General features: G+C 47.6%; 1 protein-coding gene across 2 annotated transcripts in view; it reads right to left on the minus strand.

Moving 5' to 3' along the window:
* GREM1 (gremlin 1, DAN family BMP antagonist) overlaps positions 1-16,546 on the minus strand; it is an 80,812-nt gene that overhangs the window by 9,891 nt on the left and 54,375 nt on the right. Inside the window, exon 1 of one of the 2 annotated variants that reach the window (XM_069732437.1) lies at positions 2,519-2,657. The exons of the other annotated variant lie outside the window; for it this stretch is intronic. Within the exon in view, the coding sequence (XP_069588538.1) occupies positions 2,519-2,559 (41 nt within the window). The 5' untranslated portion in view covers positions 2,560-2,657. Of the gene's footprint in view, positions 1-2,518; positions 2,658-16,546 lie in introns of those variants that run through there. 2 annotated transcript variants of the gene reach the window in all.

Here is a 16,546-nt window from a genome sequence, read left to right on the forward strand (position 1 = left end):
AAAATAAAGATTATTATATTCAAAGAATTATGATTACGTATCATTGACTATACTAGTTAATGTGCTAATTTTAGGAGGACCCTTCACTTGCTCCAAAAAATTTAAGTATCTTTTAAAATTCCCCAAGCTACCCCGATTCTGCAGCTCTTCAGTTTTGTGCAGACATTCTCATTTGTTGTTTCCAGAGCGCAGTATGTCAAGTTTTTGCTTGTAGGTCAACTGAACCATCCTGTGATTATAAAAGTCAGAAAACTTTTTTCTGCTTAGACTATTTTTCTAGTTTCAAATCCACCAAACAGTACAGGCTTGTGAGATTGCCAAAGTTGTAAAGTTTTGCTCCAAACTTACATAATTAGTAAATTAGTATTGTTTGGTTAAACTTTTTTTTTCTTTCAAAGAACAGGAGAGACAATGAATGACTGTATGTGCATGTTGATCACACTAGATCAACATTCAAAAGAAGAATTTTAGAAAAAAAAAATCTAATTCCTTTATAAGAAAGAATCTTTGGGTATGATCACACAGTTTAAGGCCGGTTTCACACGTCCTGATATTTCTGGTACTGGAAAAAACTGTACCGGAGATATCAGTGTCCATGTGTCCGTCTGTGTACAATGTGCGGCCACGTATGGCAACAGTGTGCCGCATCAGTACCACACAGACGGCCGCAAGAGAAGCAGCACTGCAGTAAGCGCTGTTCCCCTGCGTGTGGTGCTGAAGCTGGCTGTCATCCCTTCTCTCCTGCTCGGCCGGCGAGCAGGGGAGAAAGAATGATACACAGCGGGCACAGGCTCAGTAACTAGCACCTAAGTCACTGAGTCTGTGCTTGCTGCCGGCATGAACTCCTATGACCTTAGAACCATGGGAGAATGCAAGTGATGAAGTCACTGTGACAGAGCTTGAACTGCCATGACCTCATCACTTGCATTCTCCCACGATCCTGAAGTCACACAAGTTCATGCCTGTGAGCGATCACAGACTCACATCACCGCTAGTTACTGAGTGTGCGCCTGCTGCTTATCATTCATTCCCCAGTAGTTTATAGCCCGGGCGGTCCATTAGCACCACTCCCGATTGTAAACTGAATATACCCCAGATATGGATTACGGTGTGGGACTGATTGTACGCCGGAGAGGTAAGGGTATATTGTTTTTTGTTTTTACAGGAGATCAAAGGCGTCGCTTGGATTACCAGTACAATAAAGATGGAAAAATGGTGTTGTCTGATTTAATTAAAATACTTTATTCTGCATGTGTATGTGGTTATTTAACCCTTCACTAACTTTAGGATTAGTAATGGATAGGTGTCTCATGGACACCTCTCCATTACTAAGCTGGGCTTAATGTCACCTCATAATAGGAAGGTGACATTAACCCCTCATTACCCCACTTGCCGCCACTACAGGGCAAGTTCGAAGAACCGGGCAAAGTTCCAGAATTTGCGCAATAGATGCACCTTTTCTGGGCAGCTGCGGGCTGCTGTTTTTAGGCTGGGGGGCCTATATCCATGGCCCCTTACCAGTCTGAGAATAGCAGCCCGCACCTGCGAGTTTTGCCAGGTTGGTTTAGCAACATAGGGAGGACCCCACATCGGGTTTTTGCATTCATTTATACTCCCCTGCTCGTCGGCAGAGCAGGAGACAATGAATGAAAGCCGCACAATAGGGGGACCCCACGTCGGGTTTTCCATTCATTTATTCTCCCCTGCTGCTCGCCGGAAGAGCAGGAGACAATGAATGAAAGCCGCGTTCAGTACCACACACAGGGGAACAGCGCTTACAGTAGCACTGCTTCTCCGGTGGCTGTCCATGCACACGGAGGACAATGTGCACTGTTCTCAGTGTGCACATCTGCGCAGGGCCGTATTTAGAGTTTCTGCTGCCCTAGGCACTAGGTGCACGAGGTGCATCTAGGTTTTCTGGCACCAGGGGCAAGAATTCATTTTGGCGCCCCCCTTCCCAAGGACATATGTGATTTGCACACTTAGTTATGTACCCACGAACTGCTCTCCTTAATGCTCTCAATGTCCAGTGAAAAACAGAAGCAGAAGAGAAGCTCGTTGTCACAGGACCATGAGTATGAATGTCACATGAGTGAGGTGTCCACGTGATGACTACTGGAACCTGCAGAGCTGAATCCTGACATCGCAGGCTTCTGAATTCTCACAACTCATGCACTGCACACTTTTAGGATTCTCCCTTGCCGGTGGACAATCATGTCAGCACAAGCATGTGATTTGTATACTTGTGACCACACTCCGACTAGACGTGCATGGCCTCGCTCAGTTCATTTTCATTGAGTGAGGCCACACATGTCTAGTCAACAACATGACTGCATGTATGTAAATCACCGGCATGAGAGAATCCCGACAGCGTGCAGTGCACACTGTGAAAATTCAGAAGTCTGCAGTTACAAAGAACCTGCAGCCTCATTACAAACCTGGACATCCCTTTAATGCTCCTAACAAATAAAAACACGAGAGGTAGTCTGTATCACAAATAACATTTACATCCAGGTACCTTTTAGATGATGCTGTCTCTGGAGCCGTTCTTTTCTTCATCTTGTCCAGATCCCATTATGAGTTTTGTCATCCACAGCCGTCTCTGCAGACTTCCATCTTCGTTCTTTTGCAGAAAATCTCCACATGATGTCCTTAAAGATATAAGTGTCATTATAATGCTTCTGAATAAAAAAATTGCCCCTCACTATATTGTCTGCACAAAATATGACCCCCACACTGTCCCTCTTATGGTACATGCTCTTCACACTGACTTCTCCTTTCCATACCAGCCCCCCTCTTCACACTGTCTCCCCTATAGGGCCCAGTATTTATACTGTACTCTCTCATCACACTCCCCCCTCCTTGGTATACTATCCCCTCCTGGCTGTGCCCTTACACTGTCCCTCCATGCTATGTCCCAACTACTCTGTATCTGTTCTGTGCTCACTCAGTTTTCTGCCCCATACTGTCTCCTCACGCTATTGCCCTACCTCCTCATACTGTCTCCTCTCACATACCCCCTGTTCACCATACTGTCTCCTCATATATTTACCCCTTCACTTTCTATACTGCTTGCTCACCTGACTCCCCATAGTGTGTCGACACATCACATCACCCCCACTCCCCGTACTCTGTCCACATCCATTTTTCACATCGCTACTCCTACTGCGTCCGCATACATTCCCCAGTTCGCTACTCATACTGTTTCCTCATATATGCCCCAATTCACCCATACATGCCCCCCATCCTCCCATCTTGTATGCATGGCTCCCCCATCCTCCCACCCTGTATGCATGGCTCAGCTCCCCCATCCTCCCACCCTGTATGCATGGCTCAGCTCCCCCATCCTCCCACCCTGTATGCATGGCTCCCCCATCCTCCCACCCTGTATGCATGGCTCCCTCATCCTCCCACCCTGTATGCATGGCTTGTCTCCCCCATCCTGCCACCCTGTATGCATGGCTGCCCCATCCTCCCACCCTGTATGCATGGCTCCCCCATCCTCCCACCCTGTATGCATGGCTCCCCCATCCTCCCACCCTGTATGCATGGCTCCCCCATCCTCCCACCCTATATGCATGGCTCCCCCATCCTCCCATCCTGTATGCATGGCTCCCCCATCCTCCCATCCTGTATGCATGGCTCGGCTCGCTCATCCTCCCATCTTGTATGCATGGCTCGGCTCCCCCATCCTCCCACCCTGTATGCACGGCTCCCCCATCCTGCCACCCTGTATGCACGGCTGCCCCATTCTCCCACCCTGTATGCACGGCTCCCCCATCTTCCCCCACAGTATGCATTGCCCCCCCAATCCTCCCACCCTGTATGCATGGCTCCCCCATCCTCCCACCCTGTATGCATGGCTCCCCCATCTTCCCACCCTGTATGCATGGCTCCCCCATCCTGTATGCATGGCTCCCCCATCCTCCCACCCTGTATGTATGGCTCCCCCATCCTCCCATCCTGTATGCATGGCTCGGCTCCCCCATCCTCCCATCCTGTATGCATGGCTCGGCTCGCCCATCCTGTATGCATGGCTCAGCTCCCTCATCCTCCCATCTTGTATGCATGGCTCGGCTCCCCCATCCTCCCATATTGTATGCATGGCTCCCCCATCCTCCCACCCTGTATGCATGGCTCCCCCATCCTGTATGCATGTCTCCCCATCCTGTATGCATGTCTCCCCTATCCTCCCAACCTGTATGCATGGCTCGGCTCACCCATCCTGTATGCATGGCTCAGCTCCCTCATCCTCCCACCCTGTATGCATGGCTCCCCCATCCTCCCACCCTGTATGCCTGGCTCCCCCATCCTCCCATCCTGTATGCATGGCTCCCCCATCCTCCCATCCTGTATGCATGGCTCGGCTCGCCCATCCTCCCATCCTGTATGCATGGCTCGGCTCGCCCATCCTCCCATTTGGTATGCATGGCTCGGCTCCCCCATCCTCCCACCCGGTATGCACGGCTCCCCCATCCTGCCACCCTGTATGCACGGCTGCCCCATTCTCCCACCCTGTATGCACGGCTCCCCCATCTTCCCCCCCAGTATGCATGGCCCCCCCAATCCTCCCACCCTGTATGCATGGCTCAGCTCACCCATCCTCCCACCCTGTATGCATGGCTCAGCTCACCCATCCTCCCACCCTGTATGCATGGCTCAGCTCACCCATCCTCCCACCCTGTATGCATGGCTCCCCCTTCCTCCCACCCTGTATGCATGGCTCCCCCTTCCTCCCACCCTGTATGCATGGCTCCCCCATCCTCCCACCCTGTATGCATGGCTCCCCCATCCTCCCACCCTGTATGCATGGCTCCCCCATCCTCCCACCCTATATGCATGGCTCCCCCATCCTCCCATCCTGTATGCATGGCTCCCCCATCCTCCCATCCTGTATGCACGGCTCCCCCATCTTCCCCCCCAGTATGCATGGCCCCCCCAATCCTCCCACCCTGTATGCATGGCTCAGCTCACCCATCCTCCCACCCTGTATGCATGGCTCAGCTCACCCATCCTCCCACCCTGTATGCATGGCTCCCCCTTCCTCCCACCCTGTATGCATGGCTCCCCCATCCTCCCACCCTGTATGCATGGCTCCCCCATCCTCCCACCCTGTATGCATGGCTCCCCCATCCTGTATGCATGTCTCCCCCATCCTCCCACCCTGTATGCATGGCTCCCCTTGCCCATCCTCCCACCCTGTATGCATGGCTCCCCCATCCTGTATGCATGTCTCCCCCATCCTCCCACCCTGTATGCATGGCTCCCCTTGCCCATCCTCCCACCCAGTATGCATGGGTCCCCTATCCTCCCATCCTGTATACATGGCTCGGCTCACCCATCCTGTATGCATGGTTCAGCTCCCCCACCCTCCCATCCTGTATGCATGGCTCAGCTCCGTCATCCTCCCATCTTGCATGCATGGCTCAGCTCCCCCATCCTCCCATCTTGTATGCATGGCTCCCCCATCCTCCCATCTTGTATGCATGGCTCAGCTCCCCCATCCTCCCATCTTGTATGCATGACTCCCCCATCCTCCCATCCTGTATGCATGTCTCCCCTCGCCCATCCTCCCATCCTGTATGCATGGCTCAGCTCCCTCATCCTCCCATCTTGTATGCATGGCTCGGCTCCCCCATCCTCCCACCCTGTATGCATGTCTCCCCTATCCTCCCAACCTGTATGCATGGCTCGGCTCACCCATCCTCCCGTCCTGTATGCATGGCTCAGCTCCCCCATCCTCCCATCCTGTATGCATGGCTCAGCTCCTTCATCCTCCCACCCTGTATGCATGGCTCCCCCATCCTCCCATCTTGTATGCATGGCTCAGCTCCCCCATCCTCCCACCCTTTATGCATGGCTCCTTCATCCTCCCATTCTGTATGCATGGCTACCCCATCCTGTATGCATGGCTTGGCTCCCCCATCCTCCCACCCTGTATGCATGGCTTGGCTCCCCCATCCTCCCACCTTGTATGCTTGGCTCCCCCATCCTGTATGCATGGCTTGGCTCCCCCATCCTCCCTCCCTGTATGCTTGGCTCCCCCGTCCTGCATGCATGGCTTGGCTCCCCATCCTCCCATCCTGTATGCATGGCTCGGCTCCCCCATCCTCCCACCCTGTGTGCATGAATCCTCCATCATCCTCCCCTGTCATACTCACCTTTCTCTCACGGCGTGGCGCTGAACTTCTCGGCATCTGTCCCGCTGCAGCGTCTTCCTTCCTGTATGAGCGTTCACATGGTACCGCTCATTAAGGTGATGAATATGCGTCCATATTCTTCACCTTAATGAGCGGTACCACGTGACTGCTGAAGACAAGACGAGCTACCGGCTCTGAGAGGGAGTTGCAGGCACCGCTGGAGGAGGGGCGAGTATGTTGTCTACAGGGAGATGGGGGAACTTTTGACCCCGGACTTTATAATAAAAAAAAAAAAAAAAAACCTTGCTCAAGGGCGCCCCCCAAATCCTGGTGCGCTAGGCACGTGCCTAGTGGCAAATACGGCCCTGCATGTGTGGCATGTTTTTGCAGCCCGTGTGTCTGGGTAAAAAGGACATGTCTGCATGTTTTGCACACAGAAGCCCGGTCTGTGAAAACATGCTGACATGTGCATAGACCGATTCATTTGAATGATTCTATGTGTGTCAGTTTCTCCGGTTTGTGAGAAAACTCACTACACGTACCGGAGACACCGACGTGTGAAACCGGCTTAACATGGTTTTTGCACCAAAATGTACAAATGTTTCAGATCTGCTTGCAGCAAGCTTCTCATTCATTTGAAAAAAACAAAACAAAAAAACAAGCAAACAAAAAAAAAACAATGCAGGTCGCATTTTTTAATTGTGTTAGTGTCATGTCAGTTCTTCCGCGTTTTTCCCCCCTACATTAATAGTGATCCTTCCGGTGAAGTTTTTGGAGTGTGAATATGCCCCCAAAACACACCAAATAGATTATTCTTACAATGAAAAAGAAGCAACACGGCACTCGTACTAGTATAGGTGCTCAGGTAGGGTATCCAGCCCAGGCATGCAAAATCAGAAAAAACTTGGCACTCAAGAAGAATTTTGGTGTAAAGAAGATGATCCTCAGAGAGGCGTGTCTCAGCGACTCCAGCTGCATTCCACGTGCGCCGACATCCACATGATCTCCCATTGCATCCAGGCCAGTTCTATAATCCAGTGGGAACCAACACTGACCCCATACATGCTTTACCTTCTATACCAGTAAAATTGTTCTGATGTGGGTCCGGATGTGGACCAAAATCTTTCAAACTTATATCTTTATGGATGCACATTAAAGGATCATCTTCTTTACTCCAAAATTCTTCTTGGAGTGCCAAGTTTTGTTTCTGGAACAGTTTCAAGGGTGCCACACTTTTCGGCCATGACTGTATGTATATATACACAATATATATATATATATTATATATATATTTACACAATGGGGCAAAAAAGTATTTAGTCAGTCACAGACCTGTAACTTCTTCTTTAAGAGTCTCCTCTTTCCTCCACTCATTACCTGTAGTAATGGCACCTGTTTAAACTTGTTATCACTATAAAAAGACACCTGTGCACACCTTCAAACAGTCTGACTCCAAACTCCACTATGGTGAAGACCAAAGAGCTGTCAAAGGACACCAGAAACAAAATTGTAGCCCTGCACCAGGCTGGGAAGACTGAATCTGCAATAGCCAACCAGCTTGGAGTGAAGAAATCAACAGTGGGAGCAATAATTAGAAAATGGAAGACATACAAGACCACTGATAATCTCCCTCGATCTGGGGCTCCACGTAAAATCCCACCCCGTGGGGTCAGAATGATCACAAGAACGGTGAGCAAAAATCCCAGAACCACGCGGGGGGACCTAGTGAATGAACTGCAGAGCTGGGACCAATGTAACTAGGCCTACCATAAGTAACACTACGCCACCATGGACTCAGATCCTGCAGTGCCAGACGTGTCCCACTGCTTAAGCCAGTACATGTCTGGGCCCGTCTGAAGTTTGCTAGAGAGCATTTGGATGATCCAGAGGAGTTTTGGGAGAACGTCCTATGGTCTGATGAAACCAAACTGGAACTGTTTGGTAGAAACACAACTTGTCGTGTTTGGAGGAAAAAGAATACTGAGTTGCATCCATCAAACACCATACCTACTGTAAAGCATGGTGGTGGAAACATCATGCTTTGGGGCTGTTTCTCTGCAAAGGGGCCAGGACGACTGATCCGGGTACATGAAAGAATGAATGGGGCCATGTATCGTGAGATTTTGAGTGCAAACCTCCTTCCATCAGCAAGGGCATTGAAGATGAAACGTGGCTGGGTCTTTCAACATGACAATGATCCAAAGCACACCGCCAGGGCAACGAAGGAGTGGCTTCGTAAGAAGCATTTCAAGGTCCTGGAGTGGCCTAGCCAGTTTCCAGATCTCAACCCTATAGAAAACCTTTGGAGGGAGTTGAAAGTCCGTGTTGCCAAGCGAAAAGCCAAAAACATCACTGCTCTAGAGGAGATCTGCATGGAGGAATGGGCCAACATACCAACAACAGTGTGTGGCAACCTTGTGAAGACTAAAGGTACCGTCACACTAGACGATATCGCTAGCGATCCGTGACGTTGCAGCGTCCTCACTAGCGATATCGTCCAGTGTGACAGGCAGCAGCGATCAGGCCCCTGCTGTGCTGTCGCTGGTCGGGGAAGAAAGTCCAGAACTTTATTTGGTCGCTGGACTCCCCGTAGACATCGCTGAATCGGCGTGTGTGACACCGATTCAGCGATGTCTTCACTGGTAACCAGGGTAAACATCGGGTAACTAAGCGCAGGGCCGCGCTTAGTAACCCGATGTTTACCCTGGTTACCATCCTAAAAGTAAAAAAAAACAAACACTACATACTTACCTACAGCCGTCTGTCCTCCAGCGCTGTGCTCTGCACTCCTCCTGTACTGGCTGTGAGCGTCGGTCAGCCGGAAAGCAGAGTGGTGACGTCACCGCTCTGCTTTCCGGCCGCTGTGCTCACACAGACAGTACAGGAGGAGTACAGAGCACAGTGCTGGAGGACAGACGGCTGTAGGTAAGTATGTAGTGTTTGTTTTTTTTTACTTTTAGGATGGTAACCAGGGTAAACATCGGGTTACTAAGCGCGGCCCTGCGCTTAGTTACCCGATGTTTACCCTGGTTACCGGCATCGTTGGTCGCTGGAGAGCGGTCTGTGTGACAGCTCTCCAGCGACGCTGCAGCGATCCGGATCGTTGTCGGTATCGCTGCAGTGTCGCCAAGTGTGACGGTACCTTTACAGAAAACGTTTGACCTCTGTCATTGCCAACAAAGGATATATTACAAAGTATTGAGATGAAATTTTGTTTGTGACCAAATACTTATTTTCCACCATAATATGCAAATAAAATGTTAAAAAAACAGACAATGTGATTTTCTGGATTTTTTTTTCTCAGTTTGTCTCCCATAGTTGAGGTCTACCTATGATGTAAATTACAGACGCCTTTCATCTTTTTAAGTGGTGGAACTTGCACTATTGCTGACTGACTAAATACTTTTTTGCTCCACTGTATATCTATAATATAACGCTGGGAGCGTCACTCTGTCTGAAGCCTTTATAGACTGCGCAGGCGCAAGCGCCGGCGCAGTCTGGCCCCCACAGAGTGACGCTCCCAGGAGATCGCGGTATGCGTAAACACTGAACGCATACGGCGATCTCCACCGGAGAGTCAGGGACCGCCAGGAGGGTAAGTATATTCACCTTTCCCCGTTCCAGCGCTGCGTGCGGCTCCGGCTCCTCTGCTGTGACAGTTCAGAGGGCGCGATGACGCGCTTAATGCGCGCCGGCGCCGCCCTCTGACTTACCAGTCACAGGCAGAGGAGCCGGAGTGTGTCTTCAAGAAAATGGCGCCGGAAAGCGCGGACTGCGCAGGCGCCGATTCCTGCTGCCGGAATCGGCGCCTGCGCAGTCCGCGTTTTCCGGCACCATTTTCTTGAAGACACACCTGCAGTGGAGCCGGACGATAGGCGAGTATGGTATTTTTTTTTTTTATATGGCAGCAGCATACGGGGGCATATACACTGGAGCGTCTTATGGGGGGCATATCATACAATGGTGGCGCAGGATGGCAGCAGCACATGACAGAACGGGCCCAGGATGGCAGCAGAACATGACAGAACGGGCGCAGGATGGCAGCAGCACATGACAGAACGGGCGCAGGATGGCAGCAGCACATGACAGAACGGGGGCAGGATGGCAGCAGCACATGACAGAACGGGCCCAGGATGGCAGCAGAACATGACAGAACGGGCGCAGGATGGCAGCAGCACATGACAGAACGGGCGCAGGATGGCAGCAGCACATGACAGAACGGGCGCAGGATGGCAGCAGCACATGACAGAACAGGGGAGCAAGATGGGAGCAGCACATGACAGAACAGGGGAGCAGGATGGGAGCAGCACATGACAGAACGGGCGCAGGATGGCAGCAGCACATGACAGAACGGGTGCAGGATGACAGCAGCACATGACAGAACGGGCGCAGGATGGGAGCAGCACATGACAGAACAGGGGAGCAGGATGGGAGCAGCACATGACAGAATGGGCGCAGGATGGCAGCAGCACATGACAGGATGGGGACGCAGGATGGAGCAGCACATACCAGGATTATGAGAAATCGCTCCTGTCAAACCAATCTAATCAGTTTTTATGAAGAGGTAAGCTATAGGCTGGACCACGGTGAGTCATTGGACGTGGTATATCTCGATTTTTCCAAAGCGTTTGATACCGTGCCGCACAAGAGGTTGGTACACAAAATGAGAATGCTTGGTCTGGGGGAAAATGTGTGTAAATGGGTTAGTAACTGGCTTAGTGATAGAAAGCAGAGGGTGGTTATAAATGGTATAGTCTCTAACTGGGTCGCTGTGACCAGTGGGGTACCACAGGGGTCGGTATTGGGACCTGTTCTCTTCAACATATTCATTAATGATCTGGTAGAAGGTTTACACAGTAAAATCGATATTTGCAGATGATACAAAACTATGTAAAGCAGTTAATACAAGACAAGATAGTATTCTGCTACAGATGGATCTGGATAAGTTGGAAACTTGGGCTGAAAGGTGGCAGATGAGGTTTAACAATGATAAATGTAAGGTTATACACATGGGAAGAAGGAATCAATGTCACCATTACACACTGAATGGGAAACCACTGGGTAAATCTGACAGGGAGAAGGACTTGGGGATCCTAGTTAATGATAAACTTACCTGGAGCAGCCAGTGCCAGGCAGCAGCTGCCAAGGCAAACAGGATCATGGGATGCATTAAAAGAGGTCTGGATACACATGATGAGAGCATTATACTGCCTCTGTACAAATCCCTAGTTAGACCACACATGGAGTACTGTGTCCAGTTTTGGGCACCGGTGCTCAGGAAGGATATAATGGAACTAGAGAGAGTACAAAGGAGGGCAACAAAATTAATAAAGGGGATGGGAGAACTACAATACCCAGATAGATTAGCGAAATTAGGATTATTTAGTCTAGAAAAAAGACGACTGAGGGGCGATCTAATAACCATGTATAAGTATATAAGGGGACAATACAAATATCTCGCTGAGGATCTGTTTATACCAAGGAAGGTGACGGGCACAAGGGGGCATTCTTTGCGTCTGGAGGAGAGAAGGTTTTTCCACCAACATAGAAGAGGATTCTTTACTGTTAGGGCAGTGAGAATCTGGAATTGCTTGCCTGAGGAGGTGGTGATGGCGAACTCAGTCGAGGGGTTCAAGAGAGGCCTGGATGTCTTCCTGGAGCAGAACAATATTGTATCATACAATTATTAGGTTCTGTAGAAGGACCGTAGATCTGGGGATTTATTATGATGGAATATAGGCTGAACTGGATGGAAAAATGTCTTTTTTTCGGCCTTACTAACTACGTTACTATGTTACTATGTAGGACGGAGACCATATACCAATATAAATGCTCGCCACCCGGGCGTAGAACGGGTTCAATAGCTATAGCTATATCTATCTATCTATCTATCTATCTATCTATCTATCTATCTATCTACATATATATATACACACATATATATATATATATATATACACATATATATATACACATATATATATACATATATACATATATACATACATACATACACACACACACACACACACCTTTTTTCACTTTTTCAGCCCCAAAACATGGATGATACCCACATTTTTATTATTTTTTTTCTCTTTAAACCTTTTTCACCCTCCAGTCTGTTTTAACTTTCCTAACCAGGACATATTTCAATTCTGACTAGTGTCACTTTGCGTTTGTAACTTTGGAACGCTTCAACGTATCCCAGTGATTTTGAGACTACATTTTGGTCACACATTGTACTTCTCGTTAGTAGTAAATTTTGGTAGATAAGATTTGCATTTATTTCTGAAAATATAAAAAAAAAAATCAAGTTTTGAAGCTTGCAAAAGTTTAAAATTTTTTGTCTATGTATGCCTTTAATCCAAATAGTGATACTACACAAAATGGTTAATAAAACAACATTTCCTACACGTCTACTTTACATCTGCATCATTTAAACAATGTTAGGAAGTTAAGAGTTAAAAGTTGATTAGTAATTTCTCAATTTTCCAACAACATTTATAAAATCAATTTTTGTAAGCACACCACAAATGAAGTGACTTTGAAGGGCCTATATGACAGAAAATACCCAAACATGACACTAGGATGAGTAAATGGAACATTACCATTTTTTCCACTAAAATTTTGCTTTGGCTCCAAGTTAATAATTTTCTAAAGGAATAATTGGAGAAAATAAACAGTACAGTTTGATATGCACTCTCTCCTGAGTACAACCATAAATACCTCATGTGTGGCCAAAAACTACTTTTGAGTCATAGTGCAAAGCGCAGAAGGGAATCTAGATTTTGCTAGAATTGTTCAGGGTGCCATGTCACATTGCTAGAGACCATGAGGTGCCCAAACAACAGAACACCTCATAACTTACCACATTTTACAAACTACACATCTCAATGAATTCATCTAGGGGTGCAGTGATCATATTGACACCACATGTGCCTCACATAATTTAATAACATAGTGAGGTGAAGAATGAAATTACATTTTTACCACTAATGTTATTTTAGGCCCAAGTTCTTAATTTTTATCAGAGCTAATAGGAGAAATTGTACAACAAACATTTTTTCCTGAGCGCGCAAATACCCCAAATGTAACCAGAAACTACTTTTCAAGCACAGTGCAAGGCTCAGAAGGGGAGGAGAGCCATATTCTAGTGCAGATTATGATTTGCGTGTGTGCTATGACCCACTGGGAGAGCCGCTGAGGTGTCAGAATAGCAGAACCCCCTTCCCCCCCCCCCCATAAGTGACCCCATTTTACAAACTACCCCTCCACAAATTCATTAAGGGTGCAGTAATCATATTGACACCACGTGTGTCTTAGAATTGTATACCATTGGGCAGTGAAGAAAATATACCGTATATACTCGAGTATAAGCCGACCCGAGTATAAGCCAACCCCCCTAATTTTGCCACAAAAAAACTGGGAAAACTTATTGACTCGAGTATAAGCCTAGGGTGGAAAATGCGGTGAATTTCAAAAATAAAAATAGATGCTCCATACCGTTCATTATGGCCCCATAGATGCTCCACATAAAGCTGTGCCATATATAATGCTCTGCACCGTTCATTATGGCCCCATAGATGCTCCATATAAAGCTGCCCCATATAGAATGCTCTGCACCGTTCAGTATGGCCCCATAGATGCTCCACATAAATCTGCGCAATATAGAATGCTGCTGCTGCAATAAAAAAAAAAAAAAAAAAAAAGACATACTCGCCTCTCTTGCTGCCCGCAGCTCCTCAGCGTCCCATCTCGGCGTCTCTCCGCACTGATTGTTCAGGCAGAGGGAGGCGCACACTCTAGTACGTTATCGCGCCCTCTGACCTGCGCAGTCAGAGCAAGAGGATGGGAAGACAGAGTGGCGCCCGGCGGGTGGAACGCGGACAGGGAACTATGACATACTTACCTGCTCCCGGCGTCCCTGGCTCCTTATCCTGGACAGCTGGTCTCCGGGTGCCGCAGCCTCTTCCTCTGTCAGGAAGGAATATGCAGCTCCACCCCTATGGGAGTGGAGTCCATATTCATAACTTTAATGAGCAGTCCCACGTGACCGCTGAACAGGGGAAGAGCTACGGCACCGAAGACCGTGGGACGGGCAGGGGGAGCGCCGGGACTAGGTGAGTATGCGACAGTCCTCTCTCCCACTCACCCGCCGACCCCACCGCCGATCATGACTCAAGTATAAGCCGAGAGGGGCACTTTCAGCCCAAAAATTTGGGATGAAAATCTCGGCTTATACTCGAGTATATACGGTAATTTTTTTAACCACAAAAAGGTTTGACTGAAGTTTTACATTTTTACAAGGGGCAATTGGGTAAAAAGGCACCAAGGTTTGTCTCACAATTTCTGCTGAATGTAGTAGTACTCTATACGTGGCTGTACTGTACTGTTTAGCCACATAAAGAGACTAAGGAGCACTATTTGATTCTTGGAGAACAAATTTTAATATCGTTTGCAGACTCCAAATACAGAGGACGAAAAATAAGGCATATTGGGGGTTGGCTATGCACACATGTAAAATTCAGCAAAATTGTGTTTTGCTTATTTTTCAGCAGAAATGTTACTCTAGTCCCTGACTTGAGTAGCAATTCTGGCTAGGCCCGTGGGAACACAATCTTAGGCCATATGAACTCTATGGGACCAATTCATTAAGACTGGTGTTGTACATACCAACCTTAAGGCTATGTGCACACGTTGCGGATTAGCCTTAGGAATTTCTGGTGCGGATTCTGCTTCTCCTGGCAGAAAACACACCTGCGGATTTGTTGCATTTTTTGTGCGGTTGTGCAGCGTTTTTTGTGCGTTTTTGCTGCGGTTTTCTTGCGGATTTGCTGCGCTTTTTACTCCTGCGGTTTTCTATAATGGAATGGGTACAAAAACGCTGCAGATTCACAAAAAAGTAGTGACATGCTACTTCTTTTAAACCGTGTTTCCGCAGCGGATTTTCCGCAAAGTGTGCACAGCATTTTTTTTTCTCATTGATTTACATTGTACTGTAAATCAATTGCGGACATGCAGCGTTTCTGCACTGCAAAAAACGCTGCGGATCTGCAGAGAATCCCCAACGTGTGCACATACCCTTAAGAGGAGATCACTGAAATACAATGCATCAAATTATTAGAGGATTACGCCACTTAATCATATCAAACTGGCCCCAGAGAATTTAAATGGGCTAACTTTGTGCTCCCTCGCAACACAAACCGAATCCGGACGGAGGCCATTGAAACACTGCTGAACAGTGTACCCCTAGCCTTAGTCCTGTAAAATCACTAAAGCATTGTCCAATATAGAAGTCTTCATTTCCAACTTATTGTAGACTACCTGACCCGTGGTCAAACATACTGCATACCATCTAGTAGCTACAGAGACACAGATTACAGGAAATTAAGGCAGATCTTTGGTAGGCAAAAAACTGCATATAAGCATAAGAGACAGACAAGTCATTGAGAAATTGCACACCAAATGTATGTTGAAGTGAGGGGAAAGACAGTTCCAACACTTATGGTGCTGACAGAATGCTGAATAGCAAGTTTTAAAGCATGAGAATCGGAATAATTGCTGGATATATTAAACTAGTATTTGCACAAAGTGCAGTTTTAAGTTGTTGCCGGGGATGAGGCCAGAGAGACTATGGTTTTCTCCTTTTTTTGTTAGACAGTTATGCTTTAACCAGTGGTGCAGCTAAAGCAGCATTATAAATGTACAGTACCATGCTGATATTCAGTTACTGATAATTCTTCCGTGTAACTAATTTTCCACAAACTTTAGCTGTATAAATTATGTATATATTATCTATACTTATACACAACATGGAAAGTAGTGGATGTCAAGTAATGGGTGTTCTCCATCTTTTACATTTCACTGGTTTTACAGTCAGTATTTGCTGCCACCTTCTGTTAAATATCACTCATTTTCATACTCCAGCAGGAAACACAAACTACGTAGAAAGAATGTCACCATCATCCACTCACCAGATATTTACACTGTGTCTTGTTACCTTTTACGTGCAGTTTCTGTATCAAATATTAAAATCTTAGAGGATACAAGCTAAAAGATGTTATGAGGTTTATAGTAGAATTATTATTTTATGGAGTGAGCATTTTAGTAATAAGGTTAAAGGATTTTGTGGACCTTACTTTTTTTTTTTTCCTTAAAAAAAAAAAAAAAAAGCAGGTTGTTGCTAACTACCTGCATGCTCTACCAGGCGGCACAGTAGTCATTTACCTCTACAGCTGGCAATGCAGTTTCTCAACGTCAAAGCAGCTTTTCTTCTGAACTGCTCTGTCAACGGCACCTGACTGCCAACGTCATACCAACTGACAGCTGGCTCCCCGCATTGAGGTAGTGGGGAGCTTGATGACAATCAGCACGATATTAAAGTCACACCCGATCAACAAGGCAGA

This window comes from Ranitomeya imitator, chromosome 1 (genome assembly GCF_032444005.1).
Source record: "Ranitomeya imitator isolate aRanImi1 chromosome 1, aRanImi1.pri, whole genome shotgun sequence".
In the NCBI taxonomy this organism is placed as follows: domain Eukaryota; kingdom Metazoa; phylum Chordata; class Amphibia; order Anura; family Dendrobatidae; genus Ranitomeya; species Ranitomeya imitator.